Source organism: Branchiostoma floridae, chromosome 7 (genome assembly GCF_000003815.2).
Source record: "Branchiostoma floridae strain S238N-H82 chromosome 7, Bfl_VNyyK, whole genome shotgun sequence".
NCBI classification, from domain to species: Eukaryota; Metazoa; Chordata; class Leptocardii; order Amphioxiformes; family Branchiostomatidae; genus Branchiostoma; species Branchiostoma floridae.
The window spans coordinates 13,899,238-13,921,247 of record NC_049985.1 but is presented as its reverse complement, the minus strand read 5'-3'; the positions used below and the strand labels follow the sequence as shown (position 1 = coordinate 13,921,247).

Here is a 22,010-nt window from a genome sequence, read left to right as displayed (position 1 = left end):
TACATGCATACATTTGAGAGAGAAAGAAGAGAAAAAAAGAAAAATTAGGCTCGCCCTATAGAATTGTGTGCGGTACAAAAAAGAAAGTACCACTCTACATCTTGGTTTTGAACCAGGTCATTAACAAGATTTTATTACACCATTAGGTTCACCCCATATCATTGTGTGCGATCAAAACAAAATGCCAAACAGGTTTTGCTAATGCAAACCTGAAATTGTTCATATCTATAAAGCTTATATACTGATGCAGCTCTGGTTGGTTCAATGCAGTTCTAAGCTCTGATTGGTTTCTGACAGAAGATAAGAACAAGACAAAATAAAAAGAACACACCAGGAATATGTTAAGGGAAAAAAAGAAGTTGGCATGCTGGGCATGCATTGGTCAACTACTATACATGAGTGTATGGATTTTTCTAATGTTACATTTTCACTTGAAGGTATTTTGCTTATTCAGCAAAATCTTAATCTGCATCCATCTAGATCTACTGTAAAAGAGAAACCTGCGTCATCATTATGTTTTTCACAAAATATCAGACTTGAAGCTCAGAATCATTAGTCCAAAGTGCTCTTGTCTGTCCAAAAATAATCTGCTCTCGATCTGTTCACTGCATTTTTGTTTACATGATAAATACATGTACATCAAGCAATCTATATTCATCAATCAAGCAAAGTGGTTGCTGACATTATTTCTGATAGACAGGAAGTAGTGAAACTTTACCTTGTTGGTGAGATCAGGCTCTTGTTGCGCAGCAAGATAAGGGCACGGCAAAACGTCTGCAGGGAAGACAGAACAATAATCTTTACAACCATTGCTGTTGCTACATTGACCTGGAAGATACAGATTTATCTACCTCTTTGTAGCCTGTATATCAACATGAAGGATTACAGGCCAGATAACACTGTTTAAGGGTGTTCAGATCCTGTAACAACATGTTGGATGCTTTGGAGCTGTGATTGCACTGGGAGACAAGTGCGTTCCATGAGCGGGAAGTCACAAGTCATGATCTGTGTAACGATTCCAAGTTGATTTCTTGCAGATGGGCTTTTTCTTCTCAGTAACATCAATCTTATACCAGAAGTTCTTTCAGGAACCATACAAATGCCTTGTTACAAAAACAAATTTAAAAAGAATAGCTAAGGCCATACCAAATTTATTGTTACTTCTTGGATTCTTTCAGAAACAAGTTGGACTTGCAGGTTAAAAAAAACTGTTTTCAAAAGGTCTGGAGTGAAGATATATGGCTTAGATAATACCAAAAAACAACAGTCTGAGGAGTTTAATGACACATTTTATGCAATGAATCCCTTTCATTGATCTGTTACTGATGATCTGAATAAAAAGCATTGTTTTTAGACTGAAATTAAGTGTATTTGTCTCTGAATGGCAATATTTACAGGTTTGTAAGCAAAATATGTATTATTTTTTCTTGGGACTTAATTTCTTTTTTCTTTTTAAAATGACATAAAATAGAGAGGCGAATCCGAGAAGCAACAAATAAAATTGGTGTCTCCTAATGCAGCATCAAACTTTAAACAAAAAATGATATTGCATTGTATATACATACTTGTAAGGTACAGTTTTTTTGGCTTCCCTCCATCTAATACACATGCAAGGAATTGATATTGATGGAGACTTCATGCTTTAAGTAAAAACTCCTCCATCAAAAGTACCAGTTAAGAACAACTTAATGCACTTTCTTGGAAAAGTATGAAAGCTTCAAAGCCATAAATGTATTCTCTAGCCTACAAGGACCTGTCACTACTGGCACCTGCAAATTCCTGAATCAGAAAAAGGATTTTCTTCTCTACTGCTATAATCACAATGATCCCTTTCTAATGTCTAGTATTGAATTCTAAAAACCCATTGAGTCATTTATAATTTGCGGTTTGAGAAACTAGGTCAAAGGATTTATTCCAAACTTCCTGACATGGGAACTTATGAACATTTGGTACATTTTGAAACACAGCAGCTCCAGACAGTTGGAAGGAAGGCAAGGGAAAGGAAATCATAGCTCAACACTAAACATCTTCCAAAATCAATCATTTCTGTTATCTGTGACGGGTTGTTTGGTGTAATATACCCAGCTACTGCCTCGCCGTGTGCCTGTAAAGCTGGTGTGTTATGCAGAACAGCGGTTATACCAGCTATATAGATACCGATGTTTCAAAAATACTATAGAAGTGGAAACCACTTTCATGTTGCATATCCTATTTCTACTTGCAATATGTTTATGGCATTGATCGTATCTAAACCGCAAGAGGACCACAAACACAAAGCTTAGGCTTTGTCTGTGTGGTGTAAGTAGCATAAAACCAAATATCTTCAAAACGTTGTTACGGGCAGTCTGTACTACTACTCGTCTGTGTTACAAAATATCTTGCTGCCAGGACAGGGATAAACAAGTCCACTAGCCCTATAGTTCCGGGCAAGTGAAAATGCCAATCGGGCAAGTGCATGTCCTTCCCCACTTGCCCGATCGGACAAGTTAGCTTTTCTCCATTGAGTGAGATTTTGATGTAACATGCATTGGCATAATACCGGTAGTAAGACTTATACCGGTAGATTAAAAATACTGGAACTTAAAGAGATCTACACATGCAACAATAGTTATTTCTGAGCTGTGCACACTTCAGACATCTAGGTGTCCAATACACCATTTACAAAGCATCGATAACAATGCATTCGAAGACAACAAGGCCAAAAGTTTTCAGTATACTTTTTTTTTAAATTTCGGGGTAGGCAGCTCGTCGTGGGACGAACACACTGTCACATTCATTGCCAAATTTATATAGATCATAATTACACATGCTCACGGCACAAGACGAACATGATTCAACAACAATCTTGAATTTCTGTTGGTGACCTACAACTCATGTAAAAGTGTGAAGAACCGTTGCATAATAGCCCGGATCTACGACTGAATGGGCAAAATTGAACGTACGCAGCCATTTTCCCGCCATTTTTATATCTACGCTAGCAGTGAAGTGTTACGTCATAGCGGTTGTGACGGACAGAAGTTAAATGAAAATTCTTGACAGTATACGTCCGTTTTCTCATGACATTTTGTATGCTCATGCAGGTTTATGTTTTATGCATTTACTGACAGAAAAGGAAGGAACATCAGAGGATGTATAAATGTACATAGCGGCAGTTAATTGTGCCGTGTTTCTTCCTACCGGTATTTTGTACCCCCTCCCAACCACGCGCCCGTTCGCCGTGTTATTCCGCGGCGTGTTACAATTACAATATTACGCTTTTAGCAGGACAAGAGTGGCAGAAAAGTTACACAGAAGAAGTGGCAAGGGTAACCTATAACAGCAACATGTAACTGGAGAAAATGATGCGTTGACAATTTGTCAAATCAGTATGGCTAGAGAAATCGTCGTAAACGTACCGGTATTATGATAATAGATGTTACTTGCTACTTTTCAAAGTCATGACATCAAGCATTGATTAACACAAAAAATAGAGCCAATAACAAAAATTCCATTGAAGGCCATGAATATACATAGAAAAATTTCATTTAGATTTCAGGCAAGTAAATTTCAGAAAACTTGTCCAACCCTGCAGGAGCTGACTGGGTTCCCTCCCTGAGACTGTTCAGCTGCTAGGAGCATGATTAAGTCAAACTAGGTCTGTATTCTATATTATTTTGATTCAGATTTCTAGATTTTCATTCTCTACTTTGCTAGTTCATATTTGACTGATATGCAGCCAAGGAAGAAGTGGCATGTAGTCAAAGGCTATCATACAGTCCTAGCATAAGTCTGGAACGGATAGGTTTTAGAAATTGCATACTGAGTTTCGTCCTTATCTTCCTGCTCAAGGTGTGGATCTCTATCAGCTGAGTGCAAATTGTTGGTTAGATGCAAAGCTGGGATTAGAATCCCCATACTTTTGGTCCAGGAGAAGGATGGCTAGCCATTCTAGGGCATGGAATGTGGAAGGTTATGTTAAACAAGGAGGATGAAGATGTTGAAAAGTGGCTAGCTACATAGCTTATGTGTTAACCTATAAGTAGAAGGGCTGATTTTTGCCGCCATTATCATCAATCTTTGTTGCATTTCCCAACTATTAGGAAAAGAGCACATGGCAAGGTGCCAACACAGCCAGTTAGTACGTACAGGTACAATTGGCGAGCCAATGGATGCTACTGTAAGTTACACCATCGTGTTTGAAACAAAGTTTTGATGACAATTTGTTCCATAGTATAGATCAGCTTCCTCTAAGAACTACGGTAACGTGTTACATGTCTTTTCAGCTTAATGACAGATTTTGTGAACAACTTAGTAAGTAACAAAACATCAAGTAAAATGACACTTTTGGTCAACCACAGTTTCATACTCAGCACCAAGGTAAGAGCCTATTCTTAATATAGCCGTACAGTTACATGTAACTTACATCAAGTCAATAGAAACCTATGAAATTTTCTACCAAAAAAACATTTTCTCTAATTAATACTCATTTTTCTGAAAATGTTCTTGCTGATATAACAAACACCAGCCTAGCCTGCAATAGCCTAGGACCCAATTGGATGATTCAAATTCCCTGCCCCTTAAACCTAACCAGAGAAAGCAGCAGTTGATCACCTCATCACTCTGAGAGATTATGAGGGTGATCCAGCCACAATCCCCTAATTAGAGATCTAATTGATCCATGACAACGCTGTAGACCTGGTAAGGGTCATGTAAGCCCCATATTGGGATTCTGCCATTTTGCAATTACATAATAATATAGGAAAGGCCATGTCTGTCTACTGGATTCTCTTAATCAAATGTCTCTTTCCTTGCATCAAAGTTTTACCAAAAGCCATGCTCAAGTCAAGTGCAAGCTCCCTAAATTGAAACCCTCCTATAACTTAAGGCTAGCAGAAACTTCAGTCTGCAAATCAGACCATTTACTACCAACTGATCAGTTCTCCAAATTGTCTTTCCTGAATAAGCTTAAATTGTTCATTACTGATTGAAACAAAATATATCTGACTTTCTGAGAGTGAAAAGAAATAAGTACACTGACTGCATTTTGCAGTGCTGCAAGCATCTCTTAGTAAGATTTATTTGGATCATCAAGCTTTAAGCAGTAGGATTTCCGTATGAAACTAATATCAGAAATATTCATGGACTGGAGCATAAATATTATGGATTAGAAGTTTTTGGAATGGCTTTTTCAAGAATAAGAGTTTACAGCTCAATTTCGAACTGCAGTAAAATTCCACACACAAAGTGCCATACTACACCAAACTCATTGTAACACTCCAGAAAACAGCGATGAAAAAGTGTTTCAGTATATTACTGCTGCCCCACTATGTTATAACTTTTTATTTAAGGAGCAGAAATGTGGTTTGTAACAGATTGCCACATAAAAGGTGGTTTGTCACATCATTTCATTTTCTTTATATGCCATTTTGCTTGAAGTTGGCACACTGCACCAGCCATTTTTCAAAACAATTTCAGACAGGATACAGAATAACTGCAACATAGCTGTCTGCTAGTAAAAAAAAAGGGATACCTAAATGTTTCTTTTCCTGGAAATAGGGCAATTCTAACATACAAAGAACCATAAAATATTTTGATTGACTACCCTGAGAACATTTGGCTGAGGTGATGTGTAGATATGAAACCAGACCAAACTCAGCTTTCTAGAGTTTTACAAAGTTCGAGTTTTTTGTGGTGGCCACTTCACCGCGAACTTAAAACCACTGCGAACATTTTTCCATGGCAGTAAGAGACTACAGTGCATGGTGCTACCGCGAACTTAAAACCACAGCGAAAAGTCCCTTTTCCCGCTACCGCAAAATTAAATTGCCGCAAACTTAAATACATTTACAGCGCATGGAATCTTTTCACAACCAATGAGTTAAAGCTTGGTACTCCACTGCCCTTGTGCATATATGCTCAACTTTTGTGATATTTTACATAACCCTGCATGTAATTTCTATACGGATATGTGTGTTAACCTTCTCCTAACAACAGGCTGATAATATCTGTAGATTTCAAGAATATGTTGTCAGCCCATTTTTGAGGTATATATGAGAGGAAGTCTTTCTTAGAAGCAATCTATGGACAGCTTCTTGATAACAGGAAACAGTTATGTGGTTACCATTCATTGTTGAACATAGTAATGATGACAGGAACTGAAGAGAAGTGTTTCTATTCTTTGCACCTTTAGTTCTGCTATCCCTGACATTCATCTATTAATGAACAACCATATTTTGCTTTGCACAATTCATTCGCAAACTCAAAAGTCAGGAAACCTGGCTTTAAAAAGAGATTTTGATCCATCCCCTACCCGGCTCCAACATGTTCAATGAAGAAAAATAACAAAATAAGATCCCAATCTTGTAACATCTGTCAACGTTATGTGTGGAGTATTGGTTAAAATATGTCTTCCAACTTACACAAGTGACAGATTGCAATGTTATGCCCCTCCAATTTGCAAATCAATAACATCATATCTCACACATTTCTTGAAATCATAATGCAGTCTTGAACCAGGTAAATCTAAATCTAAAGTAACACACAAGAAATAATCAAGTACCAAAGAAACAGTTTCCTAATGATTAAATTGTAAACAAATTTTGTCAAAAGGAATAGGATTCAAAGGCTTTATTTTGTAACTCAAATGAAGGTTTACACCCCAATCTATTAATCTGATTTTTCAGATTTTCTAGAAAAGCACCAGACGCCATAATTAAGAGAAAACTACATCACAAAACTGATAAAACAGCTGCTCACTGTAATCTCTTACTGCATAAAATTCACATTCAAACCTACACCATCTGTCTCTTTTTGGAGGGCACATTTAAGAATATCCATGGTCGTACATGTACTGACAAACTGTTGAAAATCTAAAGTCAACAGTGCTAAAATCGATTTGAAAAGCTCCAAGCAATATGTACATCACATACAGAGAATACTACACAGTGCATTTCATATTGCCTGAGGTACATCATCACTCAAAGCAAGTGTAATGCGGAATACACAGTGTCTTTTCATACTATAACGACACGAGAAAGCACCAGAATTTTTGTCCTACGCAGTGGTACACACAGCATATGCCATATGTATTTAAATTATTCTATGGATCTCTGTGCAATACAAGCCGATGGCATAAAATGCAGATTTGGTCTGGAGGCCTGAATCAAACATTATCACAGCCAGGTATGACAGAAAACCTTTCACAGAATGTAGGGGAAGTTACTGTATCACCTTCCCAAACATCTTGGAGTTGCCAACTAATGCCCTGAGCAAACACTTTTTGATAAAGCAAATCTAAAAATTTTGATGATTCTAAAAATTTCTTTGCAACCTTTCAAAAGAATCTATTTAGTGCCAGTACATATGCCAAACCTCAGCACATTTGAAATTGCCAATATCTCACTTAACCAGTACTTGGTCCAGAAAAAACTGTTTGACATTTCAGCATAAGGTTTAAAAGATTACAAAACTGTCCCGTGTGGCAATCCAATTGGTAGCTCTGTGATCTTGTTACCAATGTAAAAGGTCTGCAAGTTCCTCTGGGAGTATTTTGATCCTCCTGGCTGTTCCAGGCTACTTGGCGCCAAGCCAGTGGTGTCAGCCATGTCAGCAAAATGATCAATACTTCAGGAAAGTATCACTTGGAAATGAAAAGTTAATATTGCTTCTGTGTATATCTGTCTACCTTGTGACACAAATTGCTAAGTGCCACTCCAGAGATTTATATTTCTGCCTGAGAGGTGACAAATCTGGCTCCTCCTCCATGGTTCTAGAAATCCACATGGGTAAGCACAGTGACTTTGGGACGTGATTTTGTGAAAGTCACAAGTGAAAAATTTGGTTGTGACTCAAATATTACACAACAAGATGCAAATGGAGGTACCTACTCCCCAAACATGATAATTGATTAAAACTGAATCAGTGTGTGTGTGTGTGTGTGTGCGTGTGTGTGTTTGTATATGTGTGCGCATCTGTGTGTATGTGTGCATGCATGCATGCATGGTTGGGTGGTTGAAATGTTATGCTTCTGTCTTGATTAACTCAGGTAGGAAGCAATCAGGCTACCATCAATGTCAACTGTAATGTTTTACATCCATATCATATATCTATATTTCTTAACTGCACTATTCAATGCAAAGACATTTCTCCCATCTCCCGTCCCCATTTACAATGATTCCCAACCTGACCTGTCCCAGTGAATAGGGTACAGTCCAGAACCCAATATGTTTAATGTTTAACTTTCAACTAAAACAATCCATAATACAGCAAGTTTGCTGCAGTATACCACACTATGACATGAAATTGTCCATTGTCTATTGACCATCAAGATATTGATGATCCTTTTTGCGCAACTGGATACAGGCAGTATGGAGAGTTGGCTATCTATCAACTATAAATAATTCCAAGGGGTAGAGTCATCAGAGACTGTTACACATTTTGCCCTAATTTGTAGCAACATACGATGGGGGGATTGAGATGCCAGAGCAGCCGGCCTTAATTCCAAGCAGATTTGGCTGTCAAAAACAATCAGCTGGATATGAGAGATTCTTTCCTGCAAGCGCAAAAAGCAATTCAGAAAATTTCCATTGCTCCCCCTACACTTTTGCATTACCAATCTACGCCACCAGAATTCATGATATAGAATCACTGTCAAACAATCGGAAATGCTCACTTTTGGCCCTTACCCAAGGCAAGATGGTTTTACGATGGGCCAGGATTATCAAGAAGGTACATGGCTATAACACACCAGAGGCAGAATTACTAGTTACCTTGGGGCGCCATTCTGAGATAGCCACCATTATAACTGATGAATGTCACGGTCAGTGATGGCCTGCAGTGCTAATTCTATTCAGTAGGGGGTTACCATCGTTCAAGATGAATCATTCTATATACAAGAAAAGGAAATGGTGACCGATTGTGTTTCTTCCATATCAATCTTTAATTAGGCTTTGTGTAACAGTAACTGTTCAGCAACCAAGCAATGTCAGAACAACAAGATGAGATAAGCTACACAGAGGAGCAGCTTTGTGTTTTACAAGATATTCTCAGTAGACCTATTTTCTCCATGCAAGATGTCTAGACTCCCTAAATGGACAGAATTCCCAGCCAAGTTTTGAGGGGAATAATAGCATCAAAGCTCTACCAGTCAAACTAGAGCAGATGACTTCCAAGAAACAAGATTGTGGAAAAAGTCCTAATCTTTTTTATGGTCAATATCTTTATGGAACTCTAGGTGTGCTTGAGTGGACCTGACTCAGAGCAAACTGATATGTCACTAACTTTGTTCATGCAGCCATGAAGGTGGGCCAAGTCTTTACCATGTGTCTGACAACTCATGAGAGACAAAGTACTATACAATGTATCTGGAACAAATGTATGTCACATCCTGCCACTAATAATGAGCATTGGATAATAAAATAATATATCAGTTATGAATCAGTTATGCATGAAGCAACTGTATCTAGGTTAGATACACTTCCATTATAAATCAGCTACCTTTTATTTTGTGGTATGAAGAGACTGTAGAATTCTTAACAAACATAGTTTCTAAGTCATGACAGAAGCACCACATTTTCAGTACCATGGATTACTCCATTTTCCATTCAATACCAACAAATCTGGCCATTGTGAAACAGCATTGTATATATCTATATAACATTAGCCAGTGTTTAAAGATCCGCTGCTGCGTTATACATGTAATAATGGCAACATTGTTCACCTACACATACATTTAGACAATTAAAAAAGCATTACAAATTCCTAACATGCAACATTTTATATCCTATTCCATAAATACATTAATGGGAGAGTAGGATTGATTACAATACATATTTAATCTTTGAGCTTCATGTTTGACCTTTCAGCAGTCCTTCCTGTTGATATTAACTCAATTTCAAGTTGTTATAAAGAACAGGCCAACCTTTTAGCTACAATTATCAACCACCTTCTTGAAACAACACTTTTAGCCTTGTGCAAACATCCGAGGTGGTGGAGATGTAAAACATCCATTTAGTGTGACCTGTATTTTTGGAGCCATTAATCTTCAGCTATTGTTTATGAGGATCAATTCATTTCAAATTTATTTGGGCCATATCCAGCCTTTAAAACCACCATTGACATATGCAAACACTATACATAAAACTGTCTACTTAACACAGATGGGTTTCTAGGGGTGCTTAGCTAGAAACGAATGACACCATTTCCTACATGTACTTCTTAGGCCACACCTACTTAATTTTATAGATAACATCCTCTGGATACCCCAAAACTAATGCATGTGGGTAAAAAAGGAGAAAAATACAACAAAAAAAATGCTCAACAACAGAACTAAACATCCAGACCATTCATTCGCAGGTTTGGTTTGTCTTATGTTCATCTCCAATAAGACTGTAAGAGACAATCGTCAACATTTCAATCATGTTTATACATGTATTGCCATTTTTGTTTACAGAAGGAACAGGGGTGCTGCTGGCCCCATGCCCTGATCACGTGCCCCCTTACCCTGGAGAGCAGATCCTCTGGCAAGCATGAAATTCCAATTGACCAGGGATGCTGTTGTGTAACATGTGGCCATTTGTTTTTCTTGAGGACAGGCAAAAATCAATGTGTGTGGATCCATAAAATTAAGTCAGTATGGCCTTACATCAAATAAAGGAGTGGTAAGCAAGCATAGTTCAGACAAACCATTAGCATGTATTCAAATGGTTGGATCACCAGTCGGATAAAGTTGGATACTGAGAATTTAAAATGAGAGGTTCCAATCAATAAACACCTCAAGTCAAACAACTAGTTTTAAGACTGCAATACTAATTTTAAGCTTCTCTGGTTGACAAAAGCCTGTTCATTATTCCTATTAGTATAATGTCAAATTGCTACTGACCTTGTGCACCATCATGCTTCGACCTACCAGGTATTTATTGCCATACCCAATGCTAAAGGGCTGATGTGAATTAAGGTTTTACCATGGTCAATATTGACCGACAAAGGCCAAAACGGCCATTATATAATGATTATCACTGAAAAATCCAATCATATTGTTATTTTTGGTGATACTGTTATTTCGTCTCTGCTTGCAAGGATCTGTATTACCAATGTTATAAAATATGTTGTTTATGACAATAAATCCCAGCTATTAACAACCTGACCTTTTCCTGTGAACCGTAATCAGAACTTTGGTCCCTTTTGGGACTTGAAAAGGCTTGAATTTTTGCGTACCAGAAAAATGATTTACAAACACAAATTGAGGGGCTTAGAAATGTCGTTGGGGGAAATTGCCTCATTGGTCTTTATGCTTCCCCATATAAAGTGTCCATGTCAACACTTCAGTTTGGAACAAGTTGCTTTCCTGTTAGGGATGCGGACAACTCTCCAGACAAACAGCTGCCCCATGACTGCAACTGTTTTTGCACGGAGAGAGTAGTGCAACATTTATCAGGGGCTATATCTCCTACAGTGATTTTGTTCTGATTGTTTAAATGCGAAGCAAATGCAGCGTTGTGTCAAATTTGTCCAGAGACTTAGGCATAACCAACAGCCTGTAAACGAAAATCTTGTCACAGATCTAATTGAAGGGGAGAGTACAATTTAATGGCACCTCATATAAACGGAATGTTGCTTTTCCCATTCCTTTTTGATGGACTTGATGTGGTTAGAATTACCTGATCACATTTAATGGCACATAAAGTGGCACATGACCTTGCTGTAACCTTGTGTTTGGAAACTAGATTGCTTTTTCCAGTGTCCAAGCAGAGGTGCTACAGATTTGGGAAGTTAGTTGCTTTCTTCCTGACCAGTCAGGAGAAAAAGGGCCCTGAATGTGGATTAAACCATTCAGTACTGCAGTAACGTGAAAGATCATGTTTAGTGACACTGGATTACTTTTCTTGGTATTTGGATCTACCATACAATAGAAGTTACCCAAATTGAATGATATCTCACTTTGGTTCAGTGAAACATAAAAGGACAGCAAAGCCAGATAGAAACCACCACAGCATCTTTAATATGATGGTATAATCAAAATATTCCCTTCATCACAATGGGGGTTGACTTTTGGTAGTGATTATAATCCCTAAACACATCAAAGCTAAGCCACAAGGACTTTGAGTCTGATTGGGTGATTGCTTTTCCATACTGGTGATTAGATTAGATGACCATGATAGGCAAGCACAGACAGATTCTGTCCTTATCTAAAGGCTTCTTTGCTGACCCAGTCAATTTCAGTTAGGTTGCAGATCACTAGAGTAGCAAATCAATAGGATGGTATCCAGCTTTTCTGTGCTGCATTTCTACTCAGGAGGGATGTCCCTGTAGCTCAGCTGGTAAGAGCCTTGCAGTTGAGCTCTTGGTTCCAATCAGTTGGTAACTGTGACTCGTGAGACCCTGGCTCAAATCCTGGGTAAGGCATCTTGTTTGGGGCTGCACCTGTGGAGGTCCCGTGTTTGAGAAGGTGCTTCAAGCATGCTAAAGGGGAAGGGCTAGCAACTCCTCTCTGTAAAAATATAACCTGCTACAGAAACAGCAAGGAACCTTGCTGACCTATGTGCTACTTGGAACAACCATTGGGGTTAATGAAACCTATGCAAGGCTATCCAGGCTAGTAAATTAATTCCCACTGAACTACACAGACTAGTATATGTAAGCTTTGCAAATCAACTTAAGCCTTGCTGTCTCACGTAGTATTCCAATATATTTTTCCAGATGTTTAAGATACTCTAGGACCTTAACGCAGGATATCCAAGACTAAGATATCCAAGAGGATCTGTATGATTGAAACTGAAATAAGCACATTGTGTTTCTTGAAATCAAGTAGACATAACAAAATCCCAGCTTTTACCAGTAAACAAATATCCAAGTTTGAAATGACAGTCTGAAGCTGAGGTCTGTGTAACTATAGAACTCAACTTTTACACAATAAACTTTTCTTGTCAGCCACAATATGATGGCTGGCTTATGTTGGATATGTTGTTGCCATGTAACTGGCAAAACAACCTAACATCATAAACCAGGATAATCCAGGTTTTAAATGTAAAGCTAGATCACTGCTTTGTAGTAAAAGAGAATATGCCCTCTTGCCATTTCAAATAATGCCTTTAAAGTACAGCATATTTGACAAGACTTTGAAGAAGGAATGGGCCTTTTTTCTATGCTTTGACAACATTGAACAGCAGTAGTACATGTTTTATCCGGTTTTACCTGAAGATAAACCAACATAGAGCATATACATTAAATTTTGCATTACACTTCAATTCTGCCTGCCTTTGATGACCTTAGTAGGCCGGAAGGAAGGATTAGGTCTGTTTAAAAGTAGTTTAAGACGACTTTATCTAAGACAGGATATTGAGAGGTGGGTTACATGTATGTGTACATGTATGTTGGCTCAAGGAGTTAGCTTTTGAGTAGTGCTGGTGATTCTTGGTACTAACGGTAGTACACCAACAAAGTAATGGTACCCATAATCCTGGTCTTACTCTGTCCTCTATAATGCTAGTTATCCATGGGATAACCTATATACAATGTTTTTAAAAACAGGCTATTTGAAGTCAATGGATGGTGGTTTCAGATTGCAATATTTTCAAATGTTGCAGTTATTTGCAGAATATTGCATTCTCTGCTAACTTGATATCCCTAAATATCTTGTTTTTGAAAAGAATGGATATGGTTACCCTGTGGATAAAGATGAACTAGCATTTAAGCTAGACATTTGCATGAGAAACTTTGCTTATGTCAGCCACATGTGTTGTTGCCATGTAACTGTCAAAACAGGCATATCGCCATGAGCAATAATCATCTCAGATTCTAATTGAATGCTAGACCACTGCTTTGAAATACAGGATAGAAAAATGTGCTCTCTTGCCAAGAGCATTTACAGAACCTCCAATCTATTAATAACCCTGTTTGAAGAGCAGCATATTGGATGAGATTTTGAATAGAGAAAGATTCTCTAGGCATATTGATTGCAACTCTGCCCATGGCATGCTTGCTAATAACATGTGAAAGCTGCATCGGATTTGATGATGGAAGAAAAGTACTGCTTGTAACTACACATGAAGGCCATATTTTGCCTGTCCATAATGATTCTTTTCCTGCAGATGACGGCATTGCCATGGTATCATTTGGAGCAATGAAAAAACTTACAAATTACTGCTGTGTGTAATCCGTCTTCTCAAGGTCATGTTTCACTACTATATTACAAAACTCTTGTGTACCTATTACCATTACGACTTCCTTAAAGCAAGCACAATGAGAATGTTGATGAGAAACAACATGTCTACATTCAATCATACTCAGTAACATTGCTGCAACTAGAACACAGTTACCTTTACAAATTGCACAATAACATGGTACATCAAATCCCAGTGATCCCAGATTGATTTCAGAATAGCTGAAAAACAGGATGTTGGGCTGAGCTTTACAGGAAGATTATTCCCCCACTCTAGCATAACAAATGCTCCACAAACTTGATGTTGAACGTCACTAATAAGCTGAAGTCAGGCGAGGATCTGTAATTTGTGACCTGGGAGGTTCAGGTATCGCCTCATTAGACCGCTGGCGCCTGCGTGGCACAACAGCAGACCTTGTGCTCCAGTGTCAGTAGGACTTTACTTGTGAGGATAAGCTATGTCAATGTTTGATGTTGGTAACCTGTAACTTAAGTAGACTTCTGAGATGGTTAGGAGGATAGACGATATATCTTAGACTTGAGGATGGATGATAAGTAGGACAAAAGGCTGATGAATGTGCCTCCAAATAGGAGATAACTTAACAGGAATAAATATCAGATAAGTAGAGATGATTTATGACTATAAAGGATGAGCAAGATTGGAACTTAACCTGTGTTGCCAACATGGTAGGAAGGGAAAGGGCAAGAAAATACATCTTTCCCTATTTTGAGCAAGGTACTGAAAGATATTTTCTTTGATATATCATTTTCAGTATACATGTTTGATGGGTATAATGACCAACAATTCCTTTAATATAACACAAATACTCATATATATATATATATATATATATATATATATAGTAGCAACAATTGATCAAAAGTAATAGGTGCAAAATAAATAGAAGAAATTGGTTGGGAGGTTTTTGACTCTCTACAAATTTTCCTTTTATATCACAATGTCACATTCAATTAAAAACATGTTTCAAAATTAATTCAGTACATTCATTTCCAAAACATTAAAACAAAGGAAATTCACGAGCGTTGATTCCAGTTTACTAGATGAATGTCTGATTTGTATATCTCTGTGGGAAAGTTAAGTTCATTACTGTTACTACATAATCAGATTAACCTATTCCTTATTACACTTGATCCTATTTAAGTATACAAACAACTCTGACAAGATTGAATTATCTACTAGATCATCATTCTGTTACAAACCTCGCTCAGTCAAGTCAACTCCTCTTACCTAAATTATGTCTGAGACTTTGAGCCACATTTCCTGATGACGACAGCTTAACAACAAACAAATGCACCCACAATAGGGATGGCTACTGGTACAGAAAATTCAGGTCCTGACTCTGGACATAATTGTCCAACATCAAGTTCACCAAATATTTCAATTCCATTTTATTCAGACTGGTCTAACAAAAAAAAACGAATATGAAGTCTTGAAGAACAACTGTATGAAGTTCAAAACATGGTCAACAGTACACCTTCTCATGCACTTTGTGGGCATTCAAACACCACTAATCTACTTTCTTTTCCTATGACCACAAAACGTAGCTAACGTAAATATCTACTAAATGTTTGATCTACTACAAATGACATCATACAGCAAACATGCACAATTGAGAGAAACATAACGGCAAGGGACTCAGTATCTCAGAAAAACATAATCATGTTGATCATGTGAGGTTTAATGCAAACAAGAGACTGAGGCTTTGTCTACACCACTGCCTTTCACAACCAAGGAACGAACATCGGATGGCCCTGGTTAAATGCTCTTACAACTCACATTTCAGCACCAAGGCTAGTTAACAACCATCTGCATACAAAACGCATTATTTTCTTAAACTGAATCTAAAACGCAGTGAGGCAATAATCACTCTTGAGAGAACAAGTATTGAAAATACATTTCATGAAAGCTCTACTAGATAGTCATTTTGTTACAAATACATACAAACCTCCCTCAGTCAAGTCTACACCTCTTACCAAAATCATATCTGAGACTTTGAGCCATATTTCCTGATAAAGAAAGCTTAACAACACACAACTGTACCCACAATAGGGGTGGGTACCGGTACAGAAAATTCAGGTCTAACAACCATAATGTTATAAGTTGATAGGTCTCGATCTTAAGCTTTGACTTTAGACTATTCGTTGCAAGAAATTTAAAGTTGGAAAGATGAAATGGGCATGCTTCAAACAGTGGACTAGTTTCTTTCATCCAATACAACTTTGAAGACTAATCAGAAACATGTTTGGTATCACGACATCAAAGAATTAATACCAGTATTCAATTTGAAAGTACTTTCTTAGGCCCTTAGTCAGAGGTACATGTATGACATTTTGCAGACCACAGGGTTTACTGATAGGACCTGGGGAAACAGAATAACAAAGAAAACTCTGGGTATCAAAAATCACAGTGATGATTAGATATGAAATACAGCAGTCCTTTCATGCCAAATGTGTCTGATCTAGTAGACACAACACTGTTATACACATGTAGTTTCCTTTCATCTAACTTATATCCAGACTAGGCTCTTGTTACCAAAGGCTACTATTAAGGCTTTGTTTGTCAAACAAGATGGCAAGGCAACTACACTGCCCACAACCTTTATCAAATTAAGTGGCAACTTGTGGAAGTAATGAAAAAAACTTTTTACAGGATCTTACAGTTCTGATTTGATCATCAGTGGTAGTCTGCTGTGAAAGGTCACAAGTCTGTTTACAATGCCATTTATCCTTATCCGCACATGGTTCCTTCTTAATCCTGGGCATCAAAACACAGTGGGAGAGTCACGACACTCAGAATTGACTTAAGATGTGGCAGATTAAGCACTGTCCCACCAGGGCTGCTTAATTGCAGGCCAATGTAGGCCACCAGATGTGGCTTTCTTCAGTAACGGCTGTTACCCTACATTTGTGTAAGATCTCTGGAATATTCCCACAAAGTCAATAATTCATCTTATGCCTTACAATGTCTCAGGTGATATTACCTCTAGCTTGCACAAGCTTAACCTTCTCCATACTGCCTGAAACCACAGTCAGCACAAAATTGGCACAACAATGCTAACTCAGTAGGGAGAGGGTTAACATTTGCTGTACAAACTCACAGAGACTTTCCCTCACCTTTTACAGTGACTAACAAAGTCGTTTTAATTAGTTTTCCTTGTTAAATTTTCATAAACTAGAAAGACAATTTTTTTTGCAAAAATGCAAATGTTTTGAGTCTTAACAAAGGGACATTCCCTTTGTTAAGATAATATATTATACCATTGGGCTGGTCCTATAGTATTGTGTTCCGGTAAAAAAATTACCAATACAGGTTTTGCTATCTTGAAACTGTAATTGTTCATATCTATACAGCAAATATGCTGATACAGTTTAAAGCTATGATTGGTTCACAGCAGTTCTAAAATCTGATTGGTTCATGACAGAAGAAAGAAGAAAAAAGAAAATGAAGAATACAACAACGTCTATCAGGAAAACAAAAGTAGACTTACAAATACAACATCATATCATACATTGAGATTTAATCAGAGGATACTAGGAAAAGAGAAGTGACAGATTTGTTTTAAATTCAGTCATACAGAAAGTTTGCTAATTTCCCTACTTCAGATAAGGAAGTACCAAGGTTACAACATGCATTCAAACACAGTATCCTATTGGGCACATTTAAAAGCTAACTTTAGGTTTAGCATTTGGCAAATTTTGCCACATTAATTATTTACAGTGGCTCCGATGGTAAGGCCTAGATTAATGAGAAGCCTAAACTGACGCAGTTTGCCCATCTCTTATCCTCCTAGAGATCAAAATGTTTGATAGCTATGTCAGACAAATCTGATTAAGGATCCTTCCTCTGACCCAATGACCGACCGTCTCACCCCTGATTCCCCCATCATCAAATCAAGACATTAAGAAAACAGAAAAGGGTCAGACAAAAAGTTTGCAACTGTACATCAAGTGTACATCATGTTACATCAAGTAGAACTGGAAAGCACTGGTTGAATTTACAGCATTACAATTATTTCTGAAACTAAAACATTTGGTGGTCAAAGCTTGTCTGACTTACCATAATAATTAAAGCCATGGTATCTCTAGGTTTTGTTTCCACTGTCCATAAATGATGATGATTGAAATTATGACAGTAAGCCACTGCATTATCATTTGGCATGCAATCTTAATGGGATAACTGTCACAAAAAATGGTTTTCATGGATTCAAACAGTTCTGCACCAACCTAAAGTTGACAGACTTTGATTTGCTGCAATATGTAATTTTTAAAGACGTTTCCCATTACTATTAAACTCAAACTTCACCCATCACACTGTTATACTATAGTCAGCAACCTGTCATCTTCTTTGCAAACAAATGCATTGATATGCTATCACAGACATGTAATAGATAAATATGGTCAGATTCACATTGCAAGCTTCACATTTTAATGGCCCGTAGAGCCATGCAAGCTGTGCACGCGTGCAAACAAGCACGAGTTTCTACCTTGTTTGCTCAGCGAATTTTGTCATGACGACTACCAGACATTGTGGTTAGGAATTACCATGATCCAGCACACAGTGGGGATGTTCACTGAGAACATAGGGGTGATTTTTGAAAATATTACATTACTTACTAACGACAAATATACAAACAGCTACCGTGAAAAAAAAAACAATGCACATCATCCCACAACAAAAAGCAGACAAACATGCAAAACTACACACGAATGTAGCACCCATCTACAATACCCCATTGGAGGTTACCTTTTATCCAGGAATGGATATTAAACCAGAAGTTCTGCTACAGTACCTACAATGTAGGTAGTATGGGCCCAACATCTGATAATATTTCTTTGGTTTTACATGTACAAACATCAACCAACATACCAACTATTGTTAAGATCCATCCACCACATCTCAAGTTACATGCAAACTTTTTGAAAAAAATGACATGCTAATCCGCAAATATGCCTCAGCCGTCACGTACAAATCCAGCTGCTAGTAACTCGAAACTCTTGAATCACCTGTATACCTGCTTCATATCAAGTAGTTTGACGTCAAGCGCATTCATTACACATCTTCAAAAACAACTTATACGTCATCTTTTGGATATAATTAACGGTCTGGGTCCCTTTAAGTTTAAGTTTTGACCGGAGATGTCATCCATGACATCAGGTCTGTGAAAAGGCAAAACATGCTCCAACAGAATAACAACCATGAAGGTTCAATAAACTCATGAGTCTAGACTTGGAACTCTTGGTCAGTACTCTTACTACATCCTTCTTTTGTCCCGGCACCACATACCATTCAAACTGTAATAAAGACTTCCACAACACCTAGCGCCATGAAATGGTATTGTACGTGGTTGACAGCTGTCATATTCTCAGTTGTTGGGTTAGTTCACATTTCTTGGAAGAAGGAAACTGTCCAATGTGCAAAAACCTTTCATTGTGTGTGTCACATCTGTTTTTGAACCTTTGGTACTACTTGCAAATGGGGCTTGTGAAATTGCTATTTCTGGACCGACGTCATGGCGCACCCGGCAACTCATCTGATTTCAAAAACACATTAGAAACACAAGTGAAACTCCAAATGGGCCATTTCCTGCCTTACACAGGGATGAAGGTTTCTGTGCTTTATCCCTATACAAACTATGATGCCTGCTGCTCTGTGCAAAATGGTCCAACATCAAACATGGCACCATTTCTGCAGCCGGCAGCTACAAAAGCTGTCACACCCAGCCCACCACCCACACAGTGAATCAACCTTTGAAACTCAAGATGATAAAAGCAAGGCTATCCGGTATACTAACAAGCTTCTCTCTGTAGATTAAAAATAACAGTTGTACAATAATATTTGGCGTTATATTTGGAAACCTCATACAACCATGACTAAAGTAATGGACAGGTGTTACAGATCTGAGAATGGTAATATTCAAATATGACTTCAATTCCTGTGTCATGTACTTCTCAGTACCTGTCAAAATGTTAACTGACACAAAATAAGCAACCCATTTTTACTTCATTGATTGAATACTTGTTTTCGAGTCCAACAATATTCCCCAAAATTTGTCAGACATGCTCTAAGGCTTCTACCAAGAACATACTGCTATTGTTTCCTTGGTACCAAGAAAACAGCATATGACCTTGACATTAGGTTCAAACACAGGGATCACAACGATCTCGTAATTTACCTATGGCGTGTGGCAAAAGCAGTTAGTAATATAATGTTGACAAATGAGAATCTGGCATGTAAAAGTCAAAAAGTCATGATTAATGCACCTCTCCACAGAATCCTAATTGTAATTAAAGGGGATGGGTGAAATAACTACCAGCACATGGAGGCATGCTTTAATGAAGTGGAACACATCAATACGTGATCAGAATCACCCACATGGTAATTATTGATGACCAACTCTCCGTGACGCTGGAAAGGTAAGCAAAGGGTTAACTATCAAATACCAATCAACTTGGTAGCTCTTATTTTCAACAGTCCTGCATGCATAGGTGGGTACAGAAAATTTAGGTACAGGTACAGTTCAGGTCCAGATGATCAGGTCCAGGTCCAGACCTAATCAACTGTAAGAACTTGTGAATGGGAGGTACTCAAAACAATGGTCCATTTTGCTACTACGGATTTTGTTTGGTGGAGTATCTGACGTCTACTGATGTTTTAAAATCTTCATGTAAACAAAAATACCTCCCTCTGTTAAGACCAAGTTTGACTGTAGAAACTAAAGGTACAAATTGCTATCAACTGTCATCCACTTTGCTCTTGTTATTTTCTAGGACCTAAAAGCCCCAAAACATGCCTGCTGGTGTAATCTGTTCATTTTTTAATCGGTCCAAAATCCGGCGTCTTCTTTCAGCCTCCTTAACTTCCCATCCTCTATGAACCGCTTCAGTGCCCTCCCTTACATTTGTACCACCATACGCCTTCTGGCCCGGTCACTTGTCAGTGTCTCCAGCTGCTGATGGCTGATACTCGCCAGACCAAGGCGCCGCTTTACCATGTCCTTGAAACGGAGATGCAGTCGACCAACATATTTTTCACTCAAGCATGTCTTAAATCAAAGCATCAACATGACTGTAGGCAGGGGGGTTCCAGAAGACACACTGAAAATACCTCAAATAGAATGATCAGGAGCTCTCTTAGGAGCGCTGCTATCAAAAATCTCCATTTCTTACTTTGGAATCCTCTCAAAATGCAGGAAATACCCCAACCCAACCCCCCTGGAAAACTTCTACAAAAGAGCCTCCAAAAAAAATATGGCTACGGGCATGACTTAATATTCCCCATGTTGTGATGTATACTCTTTACAATCGATTCCAAAAGGAATACCTAAAACCCACATGTCTAACCTTATAACAAATGGAACCCACAGGTTACAATGTACAAAAGACCAAATCCAATCTGCTATTTCCTTCCCATGTATAACCTACGAACTGTGGGGTTGAATACCAGGATGTATCTCTTCAATGATCTGTGCTATTTCTCTAGAAATGCATCTAAATCACATTCTGTACATTTCCAGCGGTAAATGCAACATGGCATGATATGATCACACCAATTCCAGAAGTACATTTATGCACTACAGGAGTGTAAAGGTTGAGAGCTGAGAAATAACACATACTGCTGTCAATTTTTCACTTTATAAAATGTATCCATCTTTAATTTACTGTGTAAGCCTGTGGCACCTGGAGAACTAAGGAAAGAGCCAGTAAGACCCCCTCCCCCCCAAAATCATATGTTATAAAGGATAAGAAATGCTGAAAGATTCTTGGGTAATATATTAGCGATTGAAACAACAAAAGTGTCATAACCGGGCAATGACCTCTTCATTTGAAATAACGTGTTGCATGTATCTTATCT

At 38.0% G+C, this 22,010-nt stretch overlaps 1 protein-coding gene across 1 annotated transcript in view; it reads right to left on the bottom strand.

Annotated features, from left to right (window-relative positions):
• LOC118419001 (protein SDA1 homolog) overlaps positions 1-22,010 on the bottom strand; it is a 131,844-nt gene that overhangs the window by 78,375 nt on the left and 31,459 nt on the right. Inside the window, exon 4 of the mRNA XM_035825209.1 lies at positions 719-774. Within this exon, the coding sequence (XP_035681102.1) occupies positions 719-774 (56 nt within the window). The remainder of the gene's footprint in view (positions 1-718; positions 775-22,010) is intronic.